The sequence below is a fragment of the Festucalex cinctus genome, chromosome 2 (genome assembly GCF_051991245.1).
Source record: "Festucalex cinctus isolate MCC-2025b chromosome 2, RoL_Fcin_1.0, whole genome shotgun sequence".
In the NCBI taxonomy this organism is placed as follows: domain Eukaryota; kingdom Metazoa; phylum Chordata; class Actinopteri; order Syngnathiformes; family Syngnathidae; genus Festucalex; species Festucalex cinctus.
In genome coordinates this window covers 2,431,582-2,457,354 of record NC_135412.1, presented here as the reverse complement: position 1 = coordinate 2,457,354, position 25,773 = coordinate 2,431,582, and the positions used below count along the sequence as shown (strand labels likewise).

Below are 25,773 nucleotides of genomic sequence, written 5' to 3'. Positions count from 1 at the left end.
TATTGGGAGCAAATGAGCTAATTTCATTAGTTGATCAATTTGCTTAAAATAGTTGCTGTACCAGATATAAACAGTTATTCAGTATTTCAAGGGACTTTCTATGTTCTTCATATTTATTACATTCATTTGTTCTCGCGTTCTCTTCTCTCCCTTTTCGTGTTGGCTTGTTGAGGTCAACCCCCCCTTTGGCTTAGTTTTTGCCAAGCCATGAGATGACAATCATGGATGGGACAAAAAAGAACAGACCTCCCTTTGTTTGTGACTCACCAAGCCTGGTGACATTCACAGTAAACAGTGGGCACAAGGCTCAGGCGAGACCGGGCGAGCCTCGCCGAGAGGTCCTTGACAGGGGGGACGGAAAGCAGAAAAGCAGAGGAAACTGCGTTTGAAGCTTCTATCAACAACCCTCCAAACAGTGCATACAGCTGCATTACAGACTGGAGTCGGAGTCTCCTCTGTCACAAATGATCTGTTCGGCTGTGGGCAGACACTATCTCGCAAGACAGCACACAAATTGACAACAGACACGTTTATTTTCGGCCAGTCATCATTTTACTCGCAGAACTGATGTTATCTCATTTTATCAGCCGAGTGTTGTCTAGAAAAAGAGAGGCTGCTGGCTGGATGTTGTACACATGTTCACTCAACAAGCGTGTTCATCTGTGAGTATTTTACCAATCTGTTTGGCCTTTTTTTTTTTTTACCACTATTTGTCAAAATTCATATCAAATTTTCCTTTGAATGCTCTTCTTGCATATGCTACATTGTTCATTATTAAATTCAATGGGGTTTTTTTGGGTATCAAATATTAAATGAAACAATTTAGTTTTGTATGGCCCGCACGAATATTTCTGAGTAACATAACCCAAAGTTTACACGTTCCATCTTCATGTCTTCTCATTTTTCCTCGCTCTTCCTGTATTAATTAATTCCCTGCTGTCACACATGATCATTTTTAAACATGTTGATGGCTAGTGCGATGTTAGCTGTTGACAGTTACAGACGGAGAAGACGAGTTTAGATGGCAGACAGACACGCGACAGTGAAGACGCTACGTGATTTGGCTACAACTGAAGCTCGGTCTCTCCATCTCACCCCGCACGGTGAGCAAGAAGCTGCTCCTGGCTGCTCGCATCACAAAGCTGCGGTGTTTCTCACTCCCTCCCTTACAGAAGTCGTAAGTCCCGCCTCCTCGGACCATGGCATATACCACTTTGTGAGACAATTAAGCACACTACACTAGGGATGTAACGATAAGGGCAATATCGTGATATTAGTTAAAACTGCCACAATATCGTCGTCGTCATGTTCACAATATTTAAAAGGAACACATCTGTTAAAAAAAAAAAAAAAGTCAGGTTGATTTCCATTTATACAGTTGTAGCACCATCTAGTGGCTAGTTTATTAGTGCAATTTAATTTTCATGAGGGATGTTTTGGCCTTCTGTTTAAAATCGATGCTAATTGTCAGATGAAGGGGAACCTAATTTGCTTGTGAAGCCATCAATGTGTGCTTGCATTAGCAAGTAAGTGCCTCAATATTGTTATTAAAGATTGTAGGTGGTTTATATGCGTTGCTGTTATGTACAAAAGCACAATACAGTAAAACCTCCGCTGACGAACGCTTAAGCTCACAAACTTTTCGCCTCAAGAACATTAATTTCGCGAGCATATAGTCTCTGCTGACGAACTAGTTTTCGGCGGACGAACCAAACCACGCGGTCGAACAGCGCCACGGTGGCGGCCACGAGAAGCTGACGCACGCTCACGGCGTCCCAGTTCGTCACCCCCTTTCTTTGAGTGCGGACGCGGTTTGTGTTTGATAGACATTTTGGACCATATTGAGTGTACTTTTGCTATTATGGGACCGAAAAAGACCCCACCACAGGCTAGTGTTAAGCCTAATTCTCACCAAAAGTGAGGGACGGCGGCGCGTTTGCATTGTAGTCAATGGAGTTCGCGCCACTAAAAAAAGCGAAAGTGCTATCACGTACCTCAAAAAAGGAGAAAATAGTGCCTCGGCAGTTTAGTCCCAGGAAAGAAGTGAAAGTAGTTGGCGGTGCTCACTTTTTGTTGACTCGCTAAAGTCCTCCACTTCCTTGTTCACCAAGGGACACGCCTCCTCCGCTCCGGTGAGCACGAAAGCGCGAATGAGCGGCAACCGTTCGATAAACACACGCGGTGAAACGCTCACAAATGAAGTAAGTCTACCATTGCTACCATCCTTAAGAACTACCATCACAAAGGTAAATAAAACGACTTTATTATACAGTACAGTTTATTTCTTTAATTACAATACAATAGCACATTTATTATACATAAAATAAGGTATATTTTTGTGTAGTTTTAAGGCTTATTTAGTAGAAAATTATGTTTTATAGGGACCTGGTGTCATGTTTGGGTTCTGTTTGGGGTGCGTTTTGCTTTGTTTTTGTTGGGTTTTGAGTTTGTCATGTTTATGTTCTGTTTTTCTTGTCTTCCATAGTCTCGTTAAGCCTCACTGATGTCCACCTGTGTTTGCCTGCCCTTCCTCATGTGTCAACCAATCAGCATCCCCGTCCACTTGTGTCTTGCCCAGCTGTGTCTCATCGTGCTCAATTAGTGTGTGTACTTAGTTTTCGGTTTTCGCTTCAGTTCTTGTCGGTTCATTGTTCTTGTTGCCCCACGTCCGTGCTCCCATAGTCAAGTCTGCTCGTGCATTGTTTTTCCCTTCGGTGTTTTGTTATTCTTTGTTACCAAGCCCTGTTTGCAACTTTAGTTTTGTTTGATTAAATTTACTCCGTTTTCGCACCTCTGCCTCCCTGACTTGTCCGCTTCCTGAATTTGGGTCCACCACCACACTTTCAAGTCCTGACAGAATGAACCGACCAGGAAAGGACCCTGCAGGGAGCCGGTGCCGACCGGCACGACGTCGGCCAGCTCCCAGACACCATCAGCCTGTTGACCAACCCCGTTCCCTCTATGTGGGTTCAGCTTTCTCTTCTGGTACTTGTGTCTCCGTGTTCCCCTCACCTGTTAAAACCTATTTATCCAGTTCACCACCTTATGATTCCCATTACAGTTATTTAAGTGATTCTGATTTGGAACTCACAGACACAGAGTTAAACATTTCTGATTTTGACACCAGTTTTTGTTCACCTAGTGAGTCTCCCCGGGCACTTCCTTATGACACGATTTTGTCACCCCACGTTTTTGTTGACCACGATCCCGAGTTTGATTTTGATTCAGAGTTAGAGGATGATTGTGAAGTGAGTGAGCACACCAAGTTTGGTTTGAGTGCGAGTGAAAGCTTTTATAGTTTTTTGTTTGCACGTTCCCCGTCACGTCAAGTAGCACCTGTTTCCGCATCACCTGGTTCCCCGTTGTCTCGATTTCCCCGGTCCCTTGGTCAACAGGCTGGTGTGACGACAGCCCCAGCTCCCCGAAAACCTAGGAGGAGGCAGAGGCGATCCAAGCCGCAGCCTGCGCCGCTGCCGCCGCAGCCCCTGGCCGCTACGCCTGCGCCGCTGCCGCCGCAGCCCCTGGCCGCTGCGCCTGCGGCGCTGCCGCCGCAGCCCCTGGCCAATGCGCCTGCGCCGCTGCCGCCGCAGCCCCTGGCCAATGCGCCTGCGCCGCTGCCGCCGCAGCCCCGGGCCGCTTCGCCTGCGCCGCTGCCGCCGCAGCCCCTGGCCGCTTTGCCTGGGCCGCAACCTCCTGCTCCTCGACCGGCGGCGCCCGGCCAGCGGCCGCCTTCACCTGCTCCAGTTCCGGCGGCGCCCGGCCAGCGGCCGCCTTCGCCTGCTCCAGTTCCGGCGGCGCCCGGCCAGCGGCCGCCTTCGCATGCACCAGTTCCGGCGGCGCCCGGCCAGCGGCCGCCTTCGCATGCACCAGTTCCGGCGGCGCCCGGCCAGCGGCCGCCTTCGCCTGCACCAGTTCTGGCGGCGCCCGGCCAGCGGCCGCCATCTCCATCTCCTGTTCCTCGTCAGGCGGCGCATGGATTGCGGCCGCCACCTCTTGTTCCTCGTCCGGCGGCGCAGGGAATGCGGCCGCCACCTCCTGTTCCTCGTCAGGCGGCGCAGGGAATGCGGCCGCCACCTCCTGTTCCTCGTCAGGCGGCGCATGGATTGCGGCCGCCACCTCCTGTTCCTCGTCAGGCGGCGCATGGATTGCGGCCGCCACCTCCTGTTCGTCGTCAGGCGGCGCATGGATTGCGGCCGCCACCTCTTGTTCCTCGTCAGGCGGCGCATGGATTGCGGCCGCCACCTCTTGTTCCTCGTCAGGCGGCGCATGGATTGCGGCCGCCACCTCCTGTTCCTCGTCCGGCGGCGCATGGATTGCGGCCGCCGCCTCCTGTTCCTCGTCAGGCGGCGCATGGATTGCGGCCGCCACCTCCTGTTCCTCGTCAGGCGGCGCATGGATTGCGGCCGCCACCTCCTGTTCCTCGTCAGGCGGCGCATGGAATGCGGCCGCCACCTCCTGTTCCTCGTCAGGCGGCGCATGGAATGCGGCCGCCGCCTCCTGTTCCTCGTCAGGCGGCGCATGGATTGCGGCCGCCGCCTCCTGTTCCTCGTCAGGCGGCGCATGGATTGCGGCCGCCGCCTCCTGTTCCTCGTCAGGCGGCGCATGGAATGCGGCCGCCGCCTCCTGTTCCTCGTCCGGCGGCGCATGGATTGCGGCCGCCGCCTCCTGTTCCTCGTCCGGCGGCGCATGGATTGCGGCCGCCGCCTCCTGTTCCTCGTCCGGCGGCGCATGGATTGCGGCCGCCGCCTCCTGTTCCTCGTCCGGCGGCGCATGGATTGCGGCCGCCGCCTCCTGTTCCTCGTCCGGCGGCGCATGGATTGCGGCCGCCGCCTCCTGTTCCTCGTCCGGCGGCGCATGGATTGCGGCCGCCGCCTCCTGTTCCTCGTCCGGCGGCGCATGGATTGCGGCCGCCGCCTCCTGTTCCTCGTCCGGCGGCGCATGGATTGCGGCCGCCGCCTCCTGTTCCTCGTCCGGCGGCGCATGGATTGCGGCCGCCGCCTCCTGCTCCTCGACCGGCGGCGCCTGGCCAGCGGCCGCCTTCGCTTGCACTAGTTCCGGCGGCGCCCGGCCAGCGGCCGCCTTCTCCTGCACCAGTTCCGGCGGCGCCCGGCCAGCGGCCGCCATCGCCTGCACCAGTTCCGGCGGCGCCCGGCCAGCGGCCGCCATCGCCTGCAACAGTTCCGGCGGCGCCCGGCCAGCGGCCGCCATCGCCTGCACCAGTTCCGGCGGCGCCCGGCCAGCGGCCGCCATCGCCTGCAACAGTTCCGGCGGCGCCCGGCCAGCGGCCGCCATCGCCTGCAACAGTTCCGGCGGCGCCCGGCCAGCGGCCGCCATCGCCTGCAACAGTTCCGGCGGCGCCCGGCCAGCGGCCGCCATCGCCTGCAACAGTTCCGGCGGCGCCCGGCCAGCGGCCGCCATCGCCTGCAACAGTTCCGGCGGCGCCCGGCCAGCGGCCGCCATCGCCTGCACCAGTTCCGGCGGCGCCCGGCCAGCGGCCGCCATCGCCTGCACCAGTTCCGGCGGCGCCCGGCCAGCGGCCGCCATCGCCGGCACCAGTTCCGGCGGCGCCCGGCCAGCGGCCGCCATCGCCTGCACCCGTTCCGGCGGCGCCCGGCCAGCGGCCGCCATCGCCTTCACCAGTTCCGGCGGCGCCCGGCCAGCGGCCGCCATCGCCTGCGCCAGTTCCGGCGGCGCCCGGCCAGCGGCCGCAATCGTCTGCGCCAGTTCCGGCGGCGCCCGGTCAGCGGCCGCCATCGTCTGCGCCAGTTCCGGCGGCGCCCGGTCAGCGGCCGCCATCGTCTGCGCCAGTTCCGGCGGCGCCCGGCCAGCGGCCGCCTTCGCATGCACCAGTTCCGGCGGCGCCCGGCAAGCGGCCGCCTCCGCCAGCGTCAACCCTGGCGGCGCACGACTTGAGGCCGTCGCCTCCAGCTCCTCGTCTGGCGGCGACCATCCCGCCGCCACCTCTGCTACTCGTTGGGCGTCAGGGACGCCCTCCTGACTGGCCCCGCCGGGCCCTCCTCGTCGGGCGTCGAGGACGCCCTCCTGACCGGCCCCGCCGGGCCCTCCTCGTCGGGCGTCGGGGACGCCCTCCTGACCGGCCCCGCCGGGCCCTCCTCGTCGGGCGTCGAGGACGCCCTCCTGACCGGCCCCGCCGGGCCCTCCTCGTCGGGCGTCGAGGACGCCCTCCTGACCGGCCCCGCCGGGCCCTACTCGTCGGGCGTCAGGGACGCCCTCCTGACCGGCCCCGCTGGGTCCTTCTTGTCTGGCGTCCGGGACGCCCACCAGACTGGCTCCTCTGGGCACTCTTTGTCTGGCCAACTCTAGTGTTGAAATTTTGTTTTGTACTTTGGACTGCCCGTGACAGTGGGCCGTGCACCCTCTCGCCTGTTTTTATTTATGTACCTTAGGGACATCTGGGAGCTGTCCCTTGAAGGGGGGGTACTGTCATGTTTGGGTTCTGTTTGGGGTGCGTTTTGCTTTGTTTTTGTTGGGTTTTGAGTTTGTCATGTTTATGTTCTGTTTTTCTTGTCTTCCATAGTCTCGTTAAGCCTCACTGATGTCCACCTGTGTTTGCCTGCCCTTCCTCATGTGTCAACCAATCAGCATCCCCGTCCACTTGTGTCTTGCCCAGCTGTGTCTCATCGTGCTCAATTAGTGTGTGTACTTAGTTTTCGGTTTTCGCTTCAGTTCTTGTCGGTTCATTGTTCTTGTTGCCCCACGTCCGTGCTCCCATAGTCAAGTCTGCTCGTGCATTGTTTTTCCCTTCGGTGTTTTGTTATTCTTTGTTACCAAGCCCTGTTTGCAACTTTAGTTTTGTTTGATTAAATTTACTCCGTTTTCGCACCTCTGCCTCCCTGACTTGTCCGCTTCCTGAATTTGGGTCCACCACCACACTTTCAAGTCCTGACACCTGGGAACGGATTATTCTCATTTTAATGGTTTCTTATGGGAAATAAATGTTCGGAAGACAAACTTTTTGCTTTACAAACCCTTTCTGGGAACCAATTATGTTCGTGAGCTGAGGTATCACTGTATTGTGCTATTTATTTTTATTTTTTTAGTATGAGCTCTTTTTTTTTTCAATATTGTGATCTTTTTTAAATATCGCCAACCCCACCAACATTATTGTGATAATTATCGTATCGTGACCTTCATATCGTGATATAATATCGTATCGTGCTGTTTGGATATCGTTACATCCCTACACTACACTATCGTTCAGCTTTTGAGTTGACAATTTTAAGTTGTGCATTCAAAACATGCTCGGAAAATGTTTCACAAAAGAAATAAAAGAAAAACGATGGTGCACTATCCATCCGTGTATTGCTTCCATTCGGGGCCTTTTGGAGCGCGCGATCAGAGGCAAGATTAATATTTATTTCACGTGTTGCCTTAGAGAACAGCGGGCGACAGTCCTTTGAAGACCTGTGGACCGAGGGAGGTGGATGAGGTCCATTTGAGTGGGTGCAAGAAGGGGGAGCTCTCAGCAAGTAGACCCACGGTCGATACGGTAAAACTTTATTCGGGTTCAACTGACACCCGATAACTGAGAGCCTAATCGAGTGGTCCAAGTCTAAGGTGGAAAATTCAGTTTCTGTCCACCAATTTCCTCTTGTCTGTCACAGTCGTCCTTGTCTTTTTTTGGTGCAACAATGCGCCTCAGTGGTAAATGTTTCCACTACGAGTGTCGCACTTGCAGGGGCCCTATGAACATATGAAACACAGCTGTGAAGCGGGCAAAAGAAAGGGGGGCGGGGATATGGAACACTTCTAATATCCCATTTAGGTTTCATGTTTGATCCGTGCTGGTTTTACTATTTAATATAATTTAACACGGTTCTGAAATCCAGATGCTTAAAATCCCGTTGTCTAATCTGGAAAATGATTAATATTTGCTGCTTATGGGTCAAAGATTTAAAAGCTCAACCAAATTAGACTGACTAAAAACATAGTGGTAATTTTTTTTTTTGGAATTCCCAATTTCCGTTTTGAAGTGAAATTGAGCCTTTATCCCCTTCTTTCTGGGATTTCCATAATGGCTAAGTTTGCATCACTGTAACAAATGGGTTCCATGATAGCACGATTATTGTATTAGACATGCTGCAATCGCAGTCATTCTGTCGGCATATTTTTTTGCCATGTATCTGGTACGTCCTTTTGTTTGTCCGTTCGCCTGCAGCCGAATATGTCATGCCGGAACGCCGCTGTGATCTGACTCATGGCTCTCAGCTGTCAACATTAACTCATTCACTGCCATTGACGGCAAAAGACGTCAAATGATGCATTTTTGCTGGGCTGGCAGTGAATGTGTTAACTTATTCATTATGTCAATGACGTTCTGTGATATGGTTCTCGTCGAGCTTATCCCAAATGCCAGACGTAGCTTTATCCATAGGGATGTAACGATATCCAAACATCACGATACGATAATATCACGATATGAAGCTCACGATACGATAATTATCACGATATCGTGGGGGGTTCGCGATATTTAAAAAAGGTCACAATAATGTAAAAAAAAAAAGCTCATACTAAAAAAGCTGTACTTTTGTAAATAACAGGAATGCATATAAACCACCTACATTCTCTAATAATATTGAGGCGCTTACTTGCGCTAACATTGAGTTCCTTCACATATTGACTCGCTTCACAAGCAAATTACGTTCCCCTTCATCTGACCATTAGCACAGATTTTTAACATAGAAGGCCAAAACATGCCTAATGAAAATTAAATTGCATTAATAAACTAGCCACCAGAGGGTGCTAGAATTGCACAAATGGAAACCAACCTGACTTTTTTTTAGCAGATGTGTTCCCTTTAAATATTGTGAACATGACGACGACGATATTTTTAATATCACGATATCACGATATTGCCCTTATCGTTCCATCCCTATTTAGCCATAGGAGGATGTTTATCACTCAGGCATCTGTGTCATCACTTTGACACTGGACTGCTCTCCACACCGAGCCACATGCTTATCAGTAGGCTTTACCAAGGTGTCAGGTCCTGATACAATTCTGTCCACTTAGGTGGACCTCGATGGGCAGAGGTCCCATTTAGATTCTTTTCTCGTCACTTGAGAGGCCTTGCCCCCTTTGACTGGTTATTTTATCACTGCCTAAGTGTGTCCTGACCTGTCAATCACAGAGGACCCCCGGTTGACCAGTCAGAACCTCCTTAAGGGGATACTGGACTGAGGAGCCATTAGAGTTGAGGCGGCATCGTCAGACCGGCCAAGAGATGATGAGAAACAGAGCAGCCAAGAGAGCCCGAAGAGGATAGGTAGGGGGCCAGATGGGGGGGGGGGGGGTAGATTTGCTGAACTATGGCGGTTGTGAATGGAGGGCAGCTCTGTTTTCTATTTGTGAGGATTAGGCTGACAGATTTGTATTTAGTTTCTCCGGGCCAAGCTGCAGTTAATCCCCCTCACCTGCAGCGAGTTCTCCCCTCCTCCTTCTCTTCTCCTCTGACCCGACAGCCCCCAGCTTCCCCCCCGATACTTCCCCTGTGCCCCGCTCACTCCTGCCCAGTACAAACACTCATCCCGAGACAAGCACATGACTCGTTGCACTCTGTCTCCTCAGGTTAGAGCCTAGCACTCGACACAAATCTCTCCTGGGCAAAGCGAACAGCAGGGGGCTCAGCTTTTCCACAGCACAAGAAAAAAAACAACAACCTGAGGTCGCTCACATATACGATTTTTTTTTCCAGCTTGGGTGAGGAGGTTGTCCCTCATCACTTAGAGATAGCAATTACTCGGGAAATTAAGAACCCTTACTAACGGAAGCAGCTTGTCACAGTCACTCAGGGTAAATGAATACTTTTGGTAAAGCTGCACATTAGGAGAAATTCAGGGTCAGGTCAGGGGCACAGACCTCTTCTCTTTGGATCTTGTCTCTCACACGCACTCTGACGAGGCCTTCACACTGTGAAAGATGGACTGCAGTGTGGCTCTGTCAACGGACAAAGATACGGTTACTCAGGGTGACCCGATTTAAGGGTTTATCAGAAAAGTGGTGTAAGGTAGGTACAAGAAGGGACGGAACCATTTGTGAAAGTTTGTCAGCCAAGTAATATGTAATGATTAATTGAATCGGTTGTTCTGTATTTTAACGCAATAATATACTTAATTCGACCTGTTATGTAAAATAAGTTGTCAAAGCAGCAATATTCACACACAATACACAGATTGTTAAGTCTTAATTACATTTAAATAAAATGACATTTAAAGCCAACAGTGCCATGCTCAAAGGCACTACGATGGGAGCAAGGCAGACCCTAAGCAGACTCGCATCTCCCCAACAACTCAAAGACTTTCTATGTTTTCATTTTGTCCATAACAGGACTTCGACCGTGAACCTCCGGTGCCAATGCCCAAGACCATGACATGAGCTATGCTGCCCATAATATTGCAAACAATACTGCACATCATGTACAAGTACAAAAACAAAAGAGAAAAAAAAAAAAAATTACAAAACCAAACAAGACTTAAAAAAAAAAAAATAAGAAGTTACGCAAAGCAGTAGAGAAAAAAAAAGTTTCATGCTTGCATATCTACAGACAGTGACAAATATATAGCACAAAAATATGTTGTATTATTTGTACAATCAGTCCAATTTCAAAATGTAACATTGCCACTACTAAGCTAATAGATACTGAATATAGCATACATACTCTACATATATAAATATTGTACACATTACACATGTTAACATGTATAAGCCAACGATTGTTGCATAAAGACAATAAAATACCTTAAACACCTCCTTGGATGCCGACCACCTTTGCTAAAATCGGCTACATCCTTAGTTAAATAATTTAATTCTATATATAAAAAATGTTATTATACCCCTGAAATGAAATTATTAATACATATAATAAAAATATTTATTTGGTTCGGTATTTCATGTTTTCCTGAAAATAAATAAATAAATAAACAAACTTAGGCCATTCTTAGGAGGGTCATGAAATGAGACCCACCTTTTCATTGTGGTTTAGTATTTGTGTACGTTTTTAATCACCCATAGCCACTCACAGTCACCACTATTTGTGAAACAAACACACAAACGTTCGATTCCATTGGCCAGCAGCGCGGACGAGACATTTAGACTTGAAAGATATCAATGCACGTACATACCAGTTCTTAGCAGGCATTCCTGTGAGGCAGCATTGAGGGCTAACTTTTTAACCCTATTCTGAGGCGGGAAATGGGAAATTAGAGTACACTAGTAGTACAGTATTTTCAAGAATTTTGGCTACACTCGTTGTACACTACCTGAAAAGAAATGGCTGACCACCATCGTGGAGATGAAGAAAATAGTTTGTATGTTTGTATTTTTTTTTTAACTCATACTATCAGTCCATACAGAGTAGGTACTGTAATACAAAATCGGGCTAGCTAGCTAGTTAGCATTAGCTAGTAAGCTTCGTCAATACAGTACTGTAGCTTGTACCTAAACCTAATACTGTATACAGCGCTAATGTTTTTTTTTTTTTCACTTATCTTGCTGAGCTTAATGCTATGTAGGTCTGAGGGGCAGCCCATGTGTGTTTTACTGTACTGTATAATTAGACAGAAAGTGTAATATCATGATGCCATCTGATAAAGACAATCCATATACATGCGTATGCTTCATAACTAAAGGATTGAAGTACTGTATTCACATTAGCTTATTTCGCCATGAATAATTCAAATGCAAACATAATTTGCTTGACTGCGTCAATAATCAATTCTATTTGGATATCCAGCGATGTTTTGAACAGCATTGAAAATGTAATCCTGGAAATAGTGACTCATCTCTCGAAGTCCGAGGCACCAGCTCTTGTGCTGCCAAACAGATCCAGCTGGGACAATGTCAGGTGACTTGACTTCATTTGAACAGATGGACATGTACCTGGCACCCTTCATTAACTGTGTGTAAAATATGTAAGATGGTTGAACTTTAAAAAGATAACATAATGCTGTTGTGCTGAAAAACATTTACCTATATGTTGTTGTTGTTGTTTTTGTAGGCAGTTGGGCCACACAAGATGACCAGCTAATTGTTGCATTTCCTTCAGGAGAGGGGGAAAAAAAAAAACAACAACAACATACCTCTTAGATTTTGCACAAAGGAGAGTTCAAAAATAACTGTGGGGTAGCCAGGTGTTAGCAGTGGGGGAAAAAATGTACTTTAGACCACAGAGATTGAAGCTGAAATAACTTCCTGCTGCTTAAAAGATGGCTGAATGATTAAAACAACAAAGAGCCTAATGTGACTAAGATGTTCAGCAAAGCACATTGTGTGGCGTCGGGTGGGGGTCTTCTCAGGTAGCCCTCTGGCTGTGGGGAATTCTTGATAGCTTACATGTGGTTTTACAGATTTTCAAACCTGTAAAAGTATGTAAATCAGAATGCACCACACACTTTATTTATTTAATGTGTTTTCATTTGGCTTCATTTGCTCTTGGGAATTTAAACTAAGTCCCTCTTTAAGTTTTGACAGTGCCATTGGGCTTCAGATGAGTTCAACAAGTGCTGTCAGGATGATCAGAAGCGACTGCCCAAAGACCGCTACTACATTTTGTAAGAGGACTTTTGCATTTGTATGTACTTAACCTCCATTTATTCCTCCTTACGCACAACTGTGTTTCACAACTGACATTCTTTTTTTCAGGGGGGGCTACGGCACATTCAGTTGCTAATTATAAAGGGGGATTTATTTTTATTTTTTTAACCACATGGATATCCTAAATATTTTCACACCAGCCTAACCTAACCACTAACCTCCAATACATGCATTCCATACTGTGTTTTTTTTCCCCACTCTCTGTTTTGAAGCCCAGATTCTCAAGATTCTCTCTGTCATGTACACTCTCGTGCAGAGCAACACGTATGCCACAAAAAGGTCAGAATTTCAGCATGCATTTCTTCCGAATCAACTCCACATCATTAACTCGGCTTTTTATTATTTATCTGTATTTTCCCGCACAGAGACATCTATTACAACCATCCACAACTGTTTGGCTCCCAGAAAATAGTCGACAAAATAGTGGATGATGTGTCCTGCATGCTGAAGGTTCCTCGAAGATCTCTACACATTGTGAGTGTGTTTGGATATGTTTTGTCAATGTATAACAGTAACAACACGACCTTTGACCACATTGCATAGAAAAAGGTATCTTTTATTAAAACTAAGAAAGAGTTGGGCGACATGGGCCGATATTTCCATCCATCCATCCGTTTTCTTGACCGCTTATTCCTCACAAGGGTCGCGGGGGGGGTGCTGGCGCCAATCTCAGCTGGCTCTGGGCAATAGGCGGGGTACACCCTGGACTGGTTGCCAGCCAATCGCAGGGCAATATCGTGATATCGTGATATTAAAACTGCCACAATATCGTCGTCGTCATGTTCACAATATTTAAAAGGAACACATCTGTTAAAAAAAAAGTCAGGTTGATTTCCATTTATACAGTTGTAGCACCATCTAGTGGCTAGTTTATTAGTGCAATTTAATTTTCATGAGGGATGTTTTGGCCTTCTATATTTATTAAAATCTATGCTAATCGTCAGATGAAGGGGACCCTAATTTGCTTGTGAAGCGATCAATATGTGCTTGCATTAGCAAGTAAGTGCCTCAATATTGTTATTAGAGATTGTAGGTGGTTTATATGTGTTGCTTTTATGTACAAAAGCACAATATTGTACTATTTTTTTTTTTTTTAGTATGAGCTCTTTTTTTTTTTTCAATATTGTGATCTTTTTTTAAATATCGCCAACCCCCAATTTTGAGTTGTGTATTCAAAACATGCTTGGAAAATGTTTCACAAAGAAATAAAAGAGAAAAATGATGGTGCACTAAAGAAGTCAAGAGACACAGAGACAAACAAACATCCACACTCACAAGCACACCTAGGGACAATTCGGAATTCGTAAATATGTTTTAAATTTTACAAAAATGTTAAAAAAAAATTTGAAGTTTAATCTAAAAATATGTAAAAAAAAAAAAAAAAAATCGTGCTAAAATTGAGACCATGAATTTATTTTTATATTATCATGATATGACATTTTTTTTTACCATATCGCCCAGCCCTAATGTCACATTATGTTTACTAAGATGCACTCTGCTGTTCTTCTGATTTGTGAGCTGGTGTTTTGTGGATGTTGGTGGTGGGGTTTTACAGACATTTGACCAGAGCAAGAGGGAAAAAAACAAAACTGGCATCGGCTTACTGGGCTTTCCAGTGGAACCATACAGTGCATATATACAGTAGAAACAATTATTGCCTCATCCTATGTTGCGTAGTGAAAACACATCGATATATTAATCCGCTCAAAATTGTAGTACTGTAATTAAGATATGAAGAACATACTGCAGGTGTACGTTAATATTAGCCTGAACTAACAACGTTGCATTTTTGACGCCAACAGTTGGCCACGTCCAAAGGTTTAATCTCGGGTGATCTTTGCTATCTGGAAGAGGATGGTACAAGGATTGACTGCCACTCAAGCTCTGCTGTAAGTTCTTCTCACTTCCACGGGTCAAGTAAGACCACTTTCTTCAATATGAGTCACGGAAGTAGAAATATTCATCCATCCATCCAATTCCTTAACCGCTTACTCCTCACAAGTGTTGCGGGGGTGCTGGAGCCTATCGCAAGCCAGCTTCGGGCAGTAGGCGGGGTACACCCTGAACTGGTTGCCAGTGGTGCCGTTATACAAACTATTGCACAAACAAACCCTTAACTGGGCTTAGGGCAGACAGAACCATGCATATTTAAGTACGAGACATTAATTTTGCTTGTTTTAGGCTGTTGCGGTCTCATCAAACGTTGCAGGCATCCGAAGTATCCTTTGATTTATTTGTTCAAGATTGCGACTGTTCATGTTTGTACTTGAGCATATGGGGATTTGTGCTAATCGGCCGCAGGGGCTGTGTTTGTGCCTTAGCCATGCACAGATATTGTTTCGTCCGCCAAGTTCGTCCTGGTGGTTGAGAAGGACGCGACGTTCCAGAGACTTCTTCACGATGACTTCTGCACAAAGCTTTCTCCGTGCATCATGATCACAGTATGTGAGCATTTCTTTTTATCTTCAACCTCACGTCGATAATAATCTTCACATCGTAATGTTGCCTCGAATTACAGCTGTCCATTTTTTTTTTTTAGAGCGCGCATGTGTGTTTTGTTTGTTTTTTTGTTAAAGGGTAAAGGCTTTCCAGATGTGAACAGCAGGTTGATGGTGAGAAAGCTCTGGGACGTGCTCCATGTCCCCGTCTTCACTCTGGTGGATGCGGACCCGCATGGTACATCTGCTTGAGTGCGGCCCAATTTGACATCTTATACCACTGAACATATTTCTTCTCACTAAACAGTCTGCGACTCAGCGCACCTGTTAGCTAGCTGCCTGAGGGTATCTTCTCAGGCTATCATTCCAGCAGGCCTAATCTCATCCAGACACTCAACTTCTTTTGTATTGCATGGCAGGACACATATGTAATGCTTTACTTTGTTCCGAGCCGCTCTGTTGCGCATCTCCTAGCGTAATTGCTCTTGTATGTCGGTGATTGTGGCGTGTTGTGTCTCCCATTTTTCCCAGGCATTGAGATCATGTGTGTCTACAAGTATGGATCAGTGGTGAGTCCCGTTTGCTCCATTCTGCCTTGTATGTCCCCATCCCCTTCACCCATAGCTTTGTGCTGTGGCCAGGGAGGTGATTTTTAAAAAAACATATTGCTGGCATGGGGCCAACATCTTGTTCTTCCAAAATCATCACTTTTCAGGAGACCCCAAAAACTGCATGTTTGTTGTTCAACCATTAACATAACATATGAAATGTACCAGGTGGCACGGTGGTTGAGTGGTTAGCACTAGGGATGTAACGATATCCAACCATCACGATACGATGTTATCACGATATGAAGGCCACGATATGATAATTATCACGATATTGTGGGGGTGTTGGCGATATTTAAAAAAGATCACAATATTGTAAAAAAGAGAGCTCATACTAAAAAAAAAGCACTATATTGTGCATTTGTACATAACAGCAATGCAAAAAACACCTACAATCTCTCATAACAATATTGAGGCACTTACTTGCTAATGCAAGCACACATTGATCGCTTCACAAGCAAATTACGTTCCGCTTCATCCGACAATTAGCATATATTTTAAACGTAGAAGGCCAAAACATCCCTCATGAAAATTAAATTGCACTAATAAACTAGCCACTCGAAGGTGCTAGAACTGCACAAATGGAAATCAACCTGACTTTTTGAACAGATGTGTTTGTTTTAAATATTTTGAACATGACGACGACGATATTGTGGCAGTTTTAATATCGCAATATCACGATATTGCCCTTATCGTGACATCCCTAGTTAGCACGTACGCCTCCCAATTCTGAGGACTCTGGTTCGAGTCCAGGCTCCGGCCTTCCTGGGTGGAGTTTGCATGTTCTCCCCGTGCCTGCGTGGGTCTTCTCCGGGTACTCCGGTCTCTTCCCACATTCCAAAGACATGCATGGCAGGTTAATTGGGCGCTCCGAATTGTCCCTAGGTGTGCTTGTGAGTGTGGATGGTTGTTTGTCTCTGTTTGCCCTGCGATTGGCTGGCAAGCAGTCCAGGGTGTCCCCCGCCTACTGCCCAAAGCCAGCTGAGATAGGCTCCAGGAGCCCATGGAGCCCTTTATTTCTATAAATCTCTGTTTTTCCATGTTCAAATGATCACTTCTTCAACATTCCTATAGAAATAAACCTATGGCCACCATGTTGGTGAACCGTGTTCTCCTATAAGCTTCCGATTTCTGATGATGTATTAATAGACCAGTCACCCACCCTGGATGATTTAAACTAACATGAAAATCATATGTTGCTCGGGCTGTTTGTGTTTTATTTATTTACAATATTGCTTGATTCATTTATTTCTGCACATTTTTTTGTTTTGTTAGGCCATGTCATTTGAAGCGGAAAGCCTGACCATCCCCAGTGTCATGTGGTTAGGCCTCCTCCCCTCGGACCTCGAGAGGTTTGGACTCAAATCAACTTTTTCTGCTACTTCCTCCTGACTATTTGTTTTGGTTTATGTCACTGTTGCCGTCTCTACTAGTTTATTGTTTGGAGGATCTGAGAATAATTGAATTCTAACTTAGGCTACTTTAAATGCTTAAAAAAAAAAAGTTGTATTGTTCGGTAAATATAACTATTGCAGTTCTGCAGTGTGTGTTGTTTTTTTTTTAAAGTAAGTGAATAAGCAACTGAGTGCCGAGTTAATCGGGCTGGGCGGTTATGAAAAAACACATCAATTATTTATTGAAATATTGATATTGAAATCATGATTAATAAACATGATTATTCGGTGATTTCAAAATTTACTATCTATTTATTTAACTCATTCACTCCCAGGACATTTTGGCTATTTTACTGGACTTTGACTGATTTTGCAAGGCCCATAGAATATCATGTCCTATTGCTATAAAAACATGGAATCTACCAAAAGAAAGATGAGAGCCTCTTCTTTCATCAGGAAAAAAAAGTATACTTCTATCTTTTTCCATTTTGCTTCAATTATCATTAAAATATGGTTAAGTTTCATCATTATTTACAAATCTGTTTAAAACCACGGGGAAAAGAGTTTTTTGATCTCTTATACTCTGCCGCCATCTGCTGGCCGTTTTTGTAGTAACTACCATTGCTTCAAGCATTCTCTTCAGTTCAGAGGCTGCATCAAAGCCAAAACGTATAAATACATCTTTGGGAGCATGGTAATATTTAAAATAGAATGTATTTATACGTTTTTGGGAGTAAATGAGTTGATTACCACAACCCAACTTTAAAAATGACTTGAAAGAACAACCGGAAAATAAATTAATAACAAGCAAAATAATAAATAATTTTAAAATAATAGCAATAGTAAACAATAAATAAAAAAATATATGATCTGAGCACCTCAGCCTCTTCTGGGTGGTCTGGTGTGGTCCATGCATGGATTTTCACAGATTAGGTTGAGTGTATGTATTGTTATTTTACCTGTGTATGTGTTAATAGAGCATTTGTGTGTGAGTAATCGTTACTTGGAATTAAATCCCTCCTGCGAGTTCTAATGCTAATTTTTACTCGCCCCTCAACGGGCTTTTGTATTGAAAGCTCGCAATAAACTGGCAATGTCTTCCAAACAAAGTACTGTATGTAGGCTATTGTATTTGAATATACAATGTGTATAATTATTTCTGCGTGTTTAGTTGACAGTCAATTCCAACTTGGATGTTAGTAAACAGTTTAAAGCACATTTTAATAGTTTTTCTTTGTTTATAATGTTTTTTTATGATCATGAGAAGCCAAGAAATCACCCAGCCCTGGCCCCTAACAGTCAGTGGCATCCACACTCTATCTCAGGTATTATGAAAGCGGATGATACATTTAAAGTTAATTGGGCTAAACATTTTATTAAAAATCCTGTTTCAGTTTGGAACTTTATTCCTCATTATGTTTTTGCTAAATTTGGTGGTTTAAATTTTAGTTTAAGTTGTAATTATAATGTGGACAAAATTCCTGTCAAACTATCTGTTTTCCACAAACAAGTTTTTTTTGGCATGGTCAATGATTTACAAGCATAATTTTTCGTCACATAAATATACAATATGGAACAACAAAGACATGTTATACAAGAACAAATGTTTTTCTGACTGGGTAGAGAAAAAGGTGCTTTTCGTCCGGCAGTTATTTGGCGGCAATGGGCAACTCATGTCTTATTTAGAGTTTGTGAATACCTACAAATTTCAAGTTTCACCAAAACAATATGCTATTGTATTTAATGCAATACCGACTGGAGTTAAAATGCTTTTTAAAAATAATTCTGTATTGCCCTGTCCTCTTTCTCTCCCCAGTATTTTAGAGACAGAGATTGGTCATTTCTGTCTGACATCAAGTAATAATGGCAATAAGAAAATTCGTGCTCTGTTTCAGAAGAATATTGTCACTATCTCATATGTTGTGTCCTATTGGAATTGCTTTGTTACAGACATTAATTGGAAAAAGGTCTGGTCTATTCCAAATAAGTATTTGCTGACAAATAAGGTGAAGGAAGTGTCCTTTAAGATTTTGCATAAATATTATCCGGCCAACCACTATATGACCAAGTTCAAAAGGGACATCGACACAAACTGCTCATTGTGTGGAACCCACCCAGAGACAGTTCAACACCTCTTCTGGATCTGTGGACACACTCGGACTTTTTGGAGAGAGTTTAGTAATTTTGTTATTAGGCATTTATATAGAGACTTTTTGTTGAAATGGGAAAATATAGTGTTTTGTTTTTTTTAGGAAGTATGTTAATGAAGATATATTTTTTATTATTAATCTCTTAATACTTATGGCAAAATTCTTTATTCATAAATGTAAGTATGGAAATCAAAAACCCAACTTCACACACTTTCACATTGACATGCTCACCAATATTAGACTTATAAATGACTCTCATAACAGGAAGGCTATGAAAACGATCAATATTTGTAAAAAATTTAGATTGTTTGAATGCACATGAAACCCCTGGCATTATTATTTTGTTTTGTTTTTTGTTTAGTAGTGTTGTATTTGTTTTGTGTTGTACTTAAGTATGTTGATATATGTTCCATTTTGTTAAAATCATTATCCTGATCTGCACTTATTCTTTGGTTTAATAAAGCAAGGAAAAAAAAAATAATAATAATTATGAAAGCGGATGAATGCTCAATTGGAGTGCAATCATCCCACCTAGTGGAGAGACTGGCAAACTACACTTCAGCTCGTAACCATTTGACAAAATAAGTCATAGATTTGTCTACGTTGAACAGTTTTTTAATTAACCTACAGTTACATGTTATATTCATTTCGTATTAACCCTTGAAAAGAATTTGAGGGCTAAAACACTAATTTCATTCTTGAGGTTACAGGTTCCCAGGAATGCTCTGATCCCGCTTACCAAGACTGATGAAAACAAACTTGACAGCCTCCTTAAAAGGTCCTATGTAACAGACCAAGCCGAATGGCTTAAAGAGGTCAGGAAAAAAAAAGAGCAATAAATCAGTGATTTATTTGGTACATGTGTGCGCTATAAGGGGTGGCCTCCCTACGGATTAGGGCTCACCCTTGAAAATTTTAATTATCTCCTTTAAGATCTTAGACTTTTTATTTTGACATCATTTTGTTGTGTACAGTAGATCTTTGTTATGGGTGAGGGTGTTTTTTTTTTTTTTTCTTAATCTTTATGCTCATCCAATTCTCCACCCTCTGCTGTATATTGAACTAAGGATAACTTGTATAATCATTTGTTTTTGGTCATTAATTCTAATAATTACTGCCAAGTACATGTATATTAATGTATTGAGGTCCTTCTTTGACATGTTACTCATAGCCTGTTTTACTCTTTTTTTTTTTATTATTTTTATTTTTATTTATTTATTTTTTTTATAGCTGATGCTGATGAAGAAGAATAGATTCAAAGCTGAAATTCAGTCGCTGGCAGCCATCGGTCCAGATTTCCTCACCAACATCTACCTGCCGAACAAACTGCGCTTTGGGGGCTGGTTATGAGCGCAATGCTGCCACCCAGCGGGAGAAAAAGACAATGTCAAAATTCACCCTGTGTGTGACCCATTATTTTGACCTCTAACTGACAAGTATTCCTTGTTTATTTCGTTTGCATTGGTAATTACTAGGGGGATTTTTTTTTTTTTCAATTATTATTATTGTAATATGATCTCTGTCAGATTGGGAGCATCAGTGGGTGCGGTCGTATTTTTATTTATTTATTTATTTATTTTGCAATTCCTCTAAGTAAGATTGCAGTCATAAAACAGCTTTCAATATTTAAAAACAGCTGATGGTTAGTAGCATTTGTTAAATGCAAAAAAAAAAGAAGCTGTTCCACATCTATTTTTTGTATTTATCCTTCTGAAAGTACATGTATTGCCTTTCCTTTGTAATTGTATTTTAAATATTACAATTATTTAAGTTAATTAAATGAAAATATTATTTTGAACACAGTGACAATTATTGTTGACAATGACTCTTGCATGGTGGCTTCTGCATCTAATTGTCCCGCCTCGCACGAGCTCTGCCCTCCTCAGCCCCGTTATGTCACCAAACATCACTGGGTGAGTGCAAGCTAAATATTTGAAAAATACATTGTATGTTTGAGGTAACATTGAAACGCGTGTTTTCATCAGATTCCAAGGGTGAGGTGATGTTAACTGCAGGTCACGCTATACCCGGTGCTGCCGAGGAAGTTATCTCCAAGTGTCCTTTTTTTTGCTTCAGAGATGGTACGGACAGATGATGGAAGTTGTGAGAGAGGCCAGCATAGAAATGCAACAGGATGTCACACTTCAAACTGGTGAGTTGCACAAACCTCGACTAATTGCACTTCGCATTTGTGTTTTGAGAATTAACTCTCAAGAGTACGTTTTACAGTAACCTTTACTACTAATTAGGGGTGTTAAAAAAATCGATTCGGCGATATATCGCGATACTACATCGCGCGATTCTCGAATCGATTCAATAATCGGCAGAATCGTTTTTGTTTTTTTTGTTTTTTGTTTTTTTAGGATTCACACCTTGAGCATGGAAGAATGTTATATGAACGGAACATTAAGCCTTAATATTTTATTTTAATGCTGTTCAAACATGAAACAGATTACAACCTCTATAAGACTGAAATTTCAGATAAATAAATAATACATTTTCATATAAATCTTACACTCTACAAGCTTACTGATTAGTATTTTCTAAATTTGAATGAAAAAAAATCGCAACAATCGACTTATAAATTCGTATCGGGATTAATCGGTATCGAATCGAATCGTGACCTGTGAATCGTGATACGAATCGAATCGTCAGGTACTAGGCAATTCACACCCCTACTACTAATACAAACTACTTGATGTCTCCACAGACTGCCTGGTAAAAACTTGGGGAAAAAAAGTGGACTTGGAGTTGCGTCCACACTCATCAGTTGGAGTGTGACTTTTGTCAGCAAGTCTCTCCACTTTGGTCCGATGAGAGAGCGGGGTGAAGTCCTACTTCAATGGTCTCAGTCACACCATCATGACTGTGGGCTCGATCCGTGCTTCCCAACCTTGAAAGGTCTTGTAACGTCAAAAACACCATCATCCTACCTTTTGTCAGAACGTGATTAACCGCTGCTTGTTGCTGATTGTGCAAAAGTAGAACGTAGCACAACTGTTTACACGTGTATGAAAATACTTCATCACTGTTATTTGTAACATTTCATTTTCTGGCTTTTTTTTTTTTTTTTTTTTACTCAAATTAAACAAAAATAATTGTTGCCTTGAAAAGAAATAGATAAAATAGATAATACATCTTCATATGACTCGTAACATTTACCACATAAAAAAAATGGAGCTCCTTAAGTCCCCTTTAAACAGAAATATTTAATTGTCATAAACAAAAATACTCTTAAGAACAATTATCAGACCCGCTATGCCATGTTTAACTTTACTTTCATCAGTCATCTGAGTTTTAATGACGCAAAGCTATCCTAAATCAGTAATAAATATTAGATGATCGTGGCCTGGATACTACTCGGACCATTGCGAGATAATCCCACGTGACGCCACTCAGCCAATCAAATCTCAGTAAACATTGCAAGCCGGAAGACGAGTCAAAACGGGAGGAGATCCTCTTTGGGGTTGGGGGTCAGAGGGGAGTGATTGACAAAGAGAAAATGCGTGAGGAATAAAGAAGTTAACAGCAGACAACAAACATTAAGGAAACGGAAATGCGAGGGGCGGGGAGAAATTCAGACCGAAGCAGAAAGAATGAGTGAAAGGCAGGAAATGAAGGTCACTAACGAGAGAAAAAATGGACAGCGAGAAAATTGTGCTGATTACTTCCAATGGAAGCACAAAACCAGTGTGACTTGTATCTTCAGCGATAGTAGCACTCATTGAACATTTAAAACTAGTTACTAGTATGTCCAACCGTGTAGCTCCCAGGCGGTTCATTCATAAACGCATTTCCAGACATCCTTGATTTCACCACAAGGGGGCGAAGTGTGTTGGACCGTGACACGGGCGCCTCTTTCTGCTGATGACTCATGCTCATGTATGCGGTACACCGGTACAGTTAGATGATGAACCACTAGATGGTATCAACAACCAACAGGATATTGCATTTCCTCTTGAGATAACGCAGGAATCGCAACAAAAATCAGCACATGAAATACGCCCGCATTGTGTTGTGCTGCATGTGCATCACAGATGCACACTTGATATAGATCTTAAACAGTACTGTGTGTAGTTTAAATGTTGAAACTCAATTATCAAGGGACCAATAAACAAAAAATATCCATCCAAAATGATGACATGTATGCCAGGATGGACAGTAAAGAAGGAGATAAACAGGCTGTTACAGGTTGGCCAAACAGAAATAGAGATGGAAGTGATGTGCAGCAGGTTAGGGTGATTATGGATAAAGATGGAAATGTGTTGACTGGTGCTAGTCGTGTGCTGGATAGAGGGAAAGAATACTTTGAGGAGTAGATGTGGAAATTGAGAGAAAAAGAAGTGTAGGGGCAAATGTGGCGGACCAGGAAGTAACAAAGATTAGAAAGGGAGAGCCTTGAACGCAACCGTGGATGGTGACATTGAAGGCTGCACAGGTCAGTGATGAGGTCAATGCACGTCATTTACTAGGCCTGTTGTTCCAAAATGAACGGGGTGACTCCAGTTGATTTGCTCGGTGGTAAATGTCGCTTTAAGAAACACCCCGACGGGACTTTAGATAAAACAAAAGTAATTTGCATTTTATTAATTCATAATTGCTGAATTGCACCCAATTGATATGATGCTTATACGTTTTGAGCAATACTCGCATGCATGCAATTACGTACATGCATTTAATCAATGTTTGCAAATGATATTCTGATAATAAAATGCATTAATGTCAAAATATTACGGTATTTTGTATTTTATATTATGAAAGTACTTTAGCTAAATAATCGTGATTAATCAAAATTAAAAATGTTAATCGTTTGACAGCACTAATATATATATATATATATATATATATATATATATATATATATATATATATATATATATATATATATATATATATATATTAGGGGTGTGAATTGCCTAGTACCTGACGATTCGATTCGTATCACGATTCACAGGTCACGATTCGATTCGATACCGATTAATCCCAATACGAATTTATAAGTCGATTGTTGCGATTTTTTTTCATTCAAATTTAGAAAATACTAATCAGTAAGCTTGTAGAGTGTAAGATTTATATGAAAATGTATTATTTATTTATCTGAAATTTCAGTCTTATAGAGGTTGTAATCTGTTTCATGTGTGAACAGCATTAAAATAAAATATTAAGGCTTAATGTTCCGTTCATATAACATTCTTCCATGCACAAGGTGTGAATCCTAACCCGAAGTCAGACGTTTTGTTGAATATTTTTCCATTAAAAATGGAAGTTTAAAAATCGATTCACACACACACACACAAAAAAAAAAAAAAAAAAAAGGCAATGATGATAAGACGTTGAATCGGTAAGACGACCAAATGAACAATTCTGAGCTCTTAAAAAAAAAAAAATTAGTTTTTTTTTTATTGAATCGATTCGAGAATCGCGCGATGTAGTATCGCGATATATCGCCGAATCGATTTTTTTAACACCCCTAATATATATATATATATATATATATATATATATATATATATATATATATATATATATATATATATATATATATATATATATATATATATATATATATATCCATCCATCCATTTTCTTGACCGCTTATTCCTCACAAGGGTCGCGGGGGCTGCTGGCGCCTATCTCAGCTGGCTCTGGGCAGTAGGCGGGGGACACCCTGGACTGGTTGCCAACCAATCGCAGGGCACACAGAGACGAACAACCATCCACACTCACACGCACACACACACACACCTAGGGACAATTCGCCCAATTAACCTGCCATGCATGTCTTTGGAATGTGGGAGGAGACCGGAGTACCCGGAGAAGACCCACGCGGGCACGGGGAGAACATGCAAACTCCACCCAGGAACGTGCTAACCACTCGACTACCGTGCCGCCTTTTTATATATATATATATATATATATATATATATATATTTGCATGAAAGCTCTCAGATGCAGAACTTGACACGCAAAACCTGGACTTCTGTGAACCGAAGACGCCTCCTCTCTCTCACTCTCGAATTATCATGAGGTCACGTTTTGGAGAGCATTATGTAACACCAAAGTGCTGGTGGAAGTGAAGCAGTCAGGTGACCACTGCAACGCTATCATGCACCCCTGCTCGCGTTAATCTTTAATGCACTATGAAGGTACTGATGTAGCTAAAATTAATGCAGTAATTGTATAGGCCACGTGGGACAGATGTAATTGACAAGGTCCCTCATATCACCCACAGAAAAGCCACAAAGTGTATGACTGATGCAAAGAGTTTTCCGTTTATACTTTCCCATCTTTCAATGTTTACTGCAAAAAAACAACAACTGACATTTATTGTATGGGAGTTCAGCTAGAACAGCGATTATGTGGGCGAGCATGCAGATCCACAGGCACGGTGTGTTTTTGCACATGCTGCTCATAAGTGATGGAGGCAGGTGCATACGAAGCGGTGGTGGGATGTGGAAAGCAACGTGCTTGTTGCTGGATCATCAGTGTGCTGTGGTTAGAATGCGTGTGCAGGTTTAGTTGTATTCCTCATTCTGTGTTAATCCTGATGCTCTGCACATCTGCTCCCCCC

The 25,773-nt window shown here is 43.7% G+C and overlaps 1 protein-coding gene across 4 annotated transcripts; it reads left to right on the top strand.

The window, feature by feature from the left end:
* The first annotated feature begins 11,096 nt into the window (after nt 1-11,096).
* On the top strand, nt 11,097-21,000 carry spo11 (SPO11 initiator of meiotic double stranded breaks). 4 transcript variants are annotated; one of them, XR_013282628.1, is made up of 13 exons: nt 11,097-11,327; nt 11,753-11,863; nt 12,481-12,569; nt 12,825-12,891; nt 12,978-13,086; nt 14,415-14,501; nt 14,794-14,830; nt 14,944-15,053; nt 15,189-15,288; nt 15,582-15,619; nt 16,934-17,010; nt 19,913-20,017; nt 20,433-20,579. XR_013282628.1 is itself a non-coding variant. In XM_077515210.1 (13 exons), exons 1-13 carry the CDS (start codon nt 11,290-11,292, stop codon nt 20,550-20,552), a joined length of 1,095 nt encoding a protein of 364 aa, XP_077371336.1. In that variant the 5' UTR covers nt 11,097-11,289; the 3' UTR covers nt 20,553-21,000. The 4 variants fall into 4 exon arrangements, 3 of the variants coding, with proteins under 3 accessions (XP_077371336.1, XP_077371337.1, XP_077371338.1); XM_077515210.1 differs by having other exon boundaries at nt 19,906-20,017; nt 20,433-21,000; XM_077515211.1 differs by lacking the exon at nt 14,794-14,830 and having other exon boundaries at nt 14,934-15,053; nt 19,906-20,017; nt 20,433-21,000.
* The last annotated feature ends 4,773 nt before the right edge of the window (nt 21,001-25,773 follow it).